The sequence below is a fragment of the Condylura cristata genome, unplaced genomic scaffold (assembly GCF_000260355.1).
Source record: "Condylura cristata isolate star-nosed mole 26May11 unplaced genomic scaffold, ConCri1.0 scaffold00041, whole genome shotgun sequence".
Classification (NCBI taxonomy): domain Eukaryota; kingdom Metazoa; phylum Chordata; class Mammalia; order Eulipotyphla; family Talpidae; genus Condylura; species Condylura cristata.
The window spans coordinates 5,742,862-5,748,421 of NW_004567142.1; the positions used below are offsets into that span (position 1 = coordinate 5,742,862).

General features: G+C 62.5%; 1 protein-coding gene across 1 annotated transcript in view; it reads left to right on the forward strand.

Annotated features, from left to right (window-relative positions):
• Positions 1 to 1,217, forward strand: part of LOC101636085 (sialic acid-binding Ig-like lectin 13) — a 5,095-nt gene extending 3,878 nt beyond the window's left edge. Inside the window, exon 4 of the mRNA XM_004694044.2 lies at positions 1,014 to 1,217. Coding sequence (XP_004694101.1) covers positions 1,014 to 1,144 — 131 coding nt within the window. The 3' untranslated portion in view covers positions 1,145 to 1,217. The remainder of the gene's footprint in view (positions 1 to 1,013) is intronic.
• Positions 1,218 to 5,560: the final 4,343 nt, after the last annotated feature.

Sequence of the window (5,560 nt, forward strand, 5' to 3'; positions counted from 1 at the left end):
GGGGGAGCCCGCCCCGGGGTGAGTGACTCAGTGGACAGGACTTCTGGGGTGGACCCTCAGGGGCTCGGCCAGGGCCCTAGGGACTCCCTGGTCTGCATCCCATTTCCTCCCCTGGCTCCCCTGGAGCATGCAACCCAGGGACTGCGCCCCCCTCCCTGCTCCCAGGACCCCCAAGTCCCACTCAGGTCCCATATGTAACTTTCCTCACCCCCCTGCGTCCCAGGCTGCACCCCTGATCCTGGGCTCTCTCTCAGGTCCCGGCCTCACCCCCAGCTCCCCTCCCCAAAAAGCTTTGGCAAGACACTCCCAAACAGCTGTCACTCAGCACCCCCATCCTCTGCACCCTCACTTCCGGTGGGGCAGACACATCGGGGCCTCCTGTCAGCAGCCACGTGACCCCGGGACAGACACACAAGGCCAAGTCTAAAGTGATCACTTAATTCAGCCTGTGCCCACCAGTACCATCACCCCAACGATATACCCACATCCGTGTGTGAATCACGAGGGAGACCGCTGCCTTCTCCGTGCGAGTGTGTGAGGAACAGGCCCTGCTGGCCAGCGGCCACACCCCTCGTCCCTGGCCGCCCGTCTGCGCACTGGCCTCGAGGGCCAGATAACTCTGCGTCTCTGCTGGGCCCCCACCCACTGCCCCTACTCTGGCCTCAAGCCCCAATTTGCAAAGCTGGGCTCGGGGGACGGTTCAGGGGTGCTCCGAGTGCTGGGGAGACCGGACACCCTGTGTCTGCAGGTCTGTGAAATGGGGCGATGGTGACACCAACCAGGCAGGGTGGGGGTTCAGGGAGAGGAGTGAGGACCAGGCTTGTGATGAAAATCTGGGAGCGGATGAGTGACAGGGAGTGTGAGTGTGAGCGACGCCCCAGGAGGGCTGTGAGTGGCCAGTGAGCAGAGCCCTGAGCCCCAGTTCCCTCTCCAGACCCCGGGACTGACCTGTCCCTCCTCTCCTCAGGGTCACCAGCAAGGATCTCCAGCTGACAGGCCTCGGCACCCCCCAGACCCGGCGGGGGCCCCCTCAGAGGAGGAGCAGGAGCTGCATTACGCCTCCCTCAGTCTCCCCAAGGGGACCCCCAGGACCCGTCAGGGCCAGGAGGCCTCTGAGTACTCCGAGGTCAACCTCAGGCACTGAGCAGCCCCCTGGGCCCCTCCCGACGCCGCACCCCAGAAGGCTTCTCTGAGGACGGGTCGGGGCTCCCAGAGAAGTGGCGTCTCTGTCCAAGATAGAAAGGAGAGCCCGGGGGTCGCGGGTCCCACCCAGACCCCCACCCAGCCCCGCACCGAGAGTCTACCCCCACGTCACCCCCGGGCCGCGGCGCCCCGCGGTAAACTGGCCGGTGGACAGCGGAGACCCCGCGGCCGAGGTCACCCGCAGCGCCCCCTGCTGGCGGCGCGGGGCTGCGCGCCCGCCCTGGCTGAGCAATGGGACTCTGGGAGCCGCGTTTCCCCACCCTGAACGCGCCAATCCCCGCGCTGGGGGACCCCCGCTGTCTGGGGGCGGGGAGAGCGGGGCCCGGGCGTCGCTAAGGGGACGAGGCCGCCTCCCAGCCAAGCCTGGACCCAGGGGCGGCCCTGAGGGCACAGCAGAGTCGGACAGGGTTGGGGCCCCCCAGCTGCTCCTGGGGCTCCTCCTTCCCGTCCTGCATGTGGCACCCCCAGAGTGTGTGGGCCCTCTGGGGCTCTGTCACCCGAGCCACACTGGGGAGATGACCGAGGTGGTGAAGGCTGTGATTTTTTAAACTCAGTTAAGCCAAGTAATAGATGAGGACGCCAGGGTGGGGCTCCGGGCGGGAGCCCATAGTCCCCAGACCCGGAACCGTTGAACCCACAGACCCGTGTCTCTGGCGGCGCCTCCCAGGCACCACCCAGTCGGCCGCTTCCTGACGGGCAGTCAGCGTCTCCCCTCCTACCCTGGCCATGGTTCATCACCCCAAGTTCGACCACCAGGGGTGCTCAGGGCGCAAGGTCCAGCGTGAGCTGCTCAGCCCTTTCCTGGGGAACCAGGGGAGACCCTGGAACCCCCTGGTCTCTCACCAGGAGCCAAGACTGAGGAGCAGGCAGAGGCTACGGGTCTCGCCAAAGGCCGGGAGCACCCCGCCACCCGCGGGGCCCCTTCAGCACATGTGGCCCTCGTGGGCCTGTGCCCCCAAAAGACAGAGCAGTGCTGCGGCTGCATGGGCGGCTGGGTGCCCCGAGTGAGAGGCAGACCCCAACACCGGCATTTCATGGTTCCGTTCAAGTGAAGGAACTCCCCAAGGGGGAGGGGAGCTGGGGCTGCCAGCGGGTGGGGAGAAGTGGGGGTGACTGTTTAAGGAGCCGGATTTTCTTTTTGGGGTGACAGAAGTATTTTGGAACTAGATAGAGGAGGCGTCACACATTACAAACGGGGCTCACTGCCATAGCCGCCCCTTTGAAAGGCCGCATGCTCTGTGAGACCCTCCCTTTCGGGGGCACCTAACCCCATTTCGGCTCTGCAGTCCTGGCCCAGGAACGCCTGGCCACCACTGAGCTCCTGCTGCCTCTATGGCTCGGAGTCTGGGACGTCCGGATTTGCGGTGGTTATTCTGAGGGTTCGAGGGAGGGTCGTGCCCGGCGGGACCACAGTTCGGCTGCTCAAGGCAGTCTCCGAAGGGCTTGGAGATGTTTAAAAAAAACTAACATTTATTTTATTTGCTTATGCATACAGAAGCTGGGGAGCTGCCAGGGGTGTGGGGGCGAGAGGACTCCCCAGAGACAGAGTGGGGAGCAGAGCAGGAGATCTACTGAAATCCACTGCTGAGGGTGTAACAGGGGGGCCCCCAGGAAAGGGGGGGTCCAGGTTCCTGCCCCACCCAGAGGAGGCTGGAGCTGAGCAGGGAGGAGAATCTGGAGAGGAGGCTGCGGAGAAGGAAGCAGGATGGAGCCAGGAGGAGGCCTGAGGGGTGCAGGGGGCAGAGATGCGTGAAGTAGCTCTTGTTTCTTGGGCCTGGACTGGGGGACACAGATGTGGGGGAGACCCGTGGGGAGGTGACGATGGCAGCTTATCTTGATTTTGATGTTGCTCTTTTCCTCCCAGACTCGTCTGGCCATGTCTGACCCTTTTCTGTGGGTCCCCGCAGGAAGCTGCTTTAGCCTTGTGACGGGCTCTCAGGCCTTGCTCCGGGCCAGTCCCTTCTGGGGGGACTTTTATCCACGAGGGGAACGGGTGACTTCAGATGTCTTTTCTGTATTGCACACTGATTGCATTAAATCTCTTTTCCATAAAAGGGCTTCTATGTTTTGTGTAGATGAGGCCGATGGCAGAACCTATTTAGAGCAGGCAGGTTTGGGGGTTCAAGGGTGCCTCTCACTGCCCTGTAACAAGGGGGGCAGTGGGGAGACAGGAGAGGTCTGCTGCACTGTGTGAGTCGCTCCCTGGCCGGGGATCGAACTTGTCACAGTGGCTGTGGACGGCGACACTGTGCTGAGACTCAGCCCTGCGCACCAGGGTGCTGGGGACCCTCGGGCTTCCGGCAGCGGCCGACTCTGCTGGCAGCCCCGCCCAGCGGTGCCCGCGGTCACAGGACAGGATACCGGTCAGCTTGTGCAATTCGGCGAAGACGTGCAGGCCCGGGTCTCCCGCCCCTGCTGTCCTCACCACCAGATCTTTGTCTTACTTCCCCTTTGTTTCTCAAGGTCCACTCCTGGGAGGCACAGCCCCGCCCCCCACCCCCAGTGTAGACCCCTCTCCCGAGCACTCAGCAGACCCCCAGGCCCCGGGCTTCAGCAACGGGAGGTCCCCAGGGCTCCCCAGCCCGCTCAGCACCGGCCCAGGCCTGCCCCTTCCCGGGCTGCGCTATCAGCTCCAGGGAGTGCGCTCCGCAATGTTCACGGTCTTGCCACCGCCTGCCTTTCCCGCTGTCTGGCCACCACCTCCCGGCGCCTCAGCCACGTCCCGGACCTCCAGGCACTCTGTGCCCCCCCACCTGGTTCCGTGTTTGCTGCACAGACGTGTCCTTGGCCACCAGGAGTCCAGCCCGGCGCCTGGGGCCAGCCGCACTCCCGCCTCCCCTGAGCGCCCCTAAGGGCCGGCCAGGACCCTCCGGCCTCTGGTAACCGAGCGCCCAGAGCTATGTGCTCCCGCGGTGAGCAGCAGGACAGGCCTGGTCTCCCCTGCCCAGCTTGACAATCACACACAGATGTCAGAGGGGCCGGAGGGCCCTCGGGTGGTGAACCCGGGGTTCGGCTCCCTTCTGGCCTGTCAAGGCAGAGAGCAGCACCAGGGCACCTCACGCGCTGGCGCTTTCGAAGGGCGAGAGCGGGCGAGGCAGCTCCTCTCGCAGAGACCCTTAATGGGGGCAGAGACACTGGCAAATACGGGAAGCAGAGCACATGCTTTTTCTTTCTTTCTTTTTTTTTTTTTAAAGATTATTCATACAGAACTGGGGTACAGGCCAGAGATGCGGAGAGTGAGCGGCTTCACCAGAGACAGAGTGGGGAGCAGAACAGGCAGATCGACGAAGTACACTGCTGAGGGGAGCAGCGGGCATGTCAGGAGTGGTCTGCCGCGCCCTGAGGGTCACCTCCGGGGCAGGCGGGGATGGAACTCATGCTGCAGTGGCTTTAGCTCCTCAGTGCTGCACTTTAACCCGCTGCGCCCCCAGGGAGGGCCACACATGGTCAAGAGGAAATCACAGAGGAAGCCAGGAAACACCTCGAGACCGAGACCGGAGCTGGGTGAAACAAAAGCAGGAGATAAAGCCACTGCTGCTGGAAACTTACGGCTCCAAGCGCTTCCACTGGGAAAGAGAAAAGCGGCCCTGGTGGTGCAGCGGGTTGGGCGCAGCTCGGGGAAGCCATCTCTGCCCCACAGCACGAGATCCGCCCCCCCCAGGGAGGGACCCAGGGCGCAGCAGACCCCTCCTGACTCCCCGCTGCCCCCTCAGCAGGGGATTCCAGTGGATCCGCCTGTTCTGCTCCCCACTCTGTCTGGGGAGACCTCTCACCCCCTGTACCCCAGCTCCTGTATACATAAATAAATCTTTTAAAAAATCTATAATAGAGCACAGGACCCAGAGGCCCGGGAGAGGTGAGTGGCGTGGACACCATCACAGAACTGGCCGGCTCCACTCTGTGAAAAATAGCTGGACGTTTGGCCTTCTCGTGAGACAGACGTGTTTTCACAGGTTATCTCGCCAAGGCCGACTAGCGTTTAGTAGGCCAAACAGCACATTTGGGGGTCACTTTCAGCTCCGGAGCTAACGGTCTGCAGCACTTGCTTCTCCCAGAAGCAAGAACTGGGTCTTCTCACTCCGGGCCTGTTCCAAGAAGAATCTAGAACCCTTTTGAAAGGAGGGAAAGGGGGTGGGGGGGGAGCAAGTTGTGTGTCCCGCTCCATCCGCATTTCACCAGCCCTGGGGGGCCAGCCAGATTTAGCCCCATCTTTTATTCATGAGGAAATGAACTCAGGAGAATGGATTCTCTGGGCTTACACTGCAGTTTGTTTTGTTTTTATTTTTTTAAAGATTCGTTTATTTATTTATGCACACAGAACTGGGGGACAGACCAGAGGTGTGGGGGGTAAGAGGAC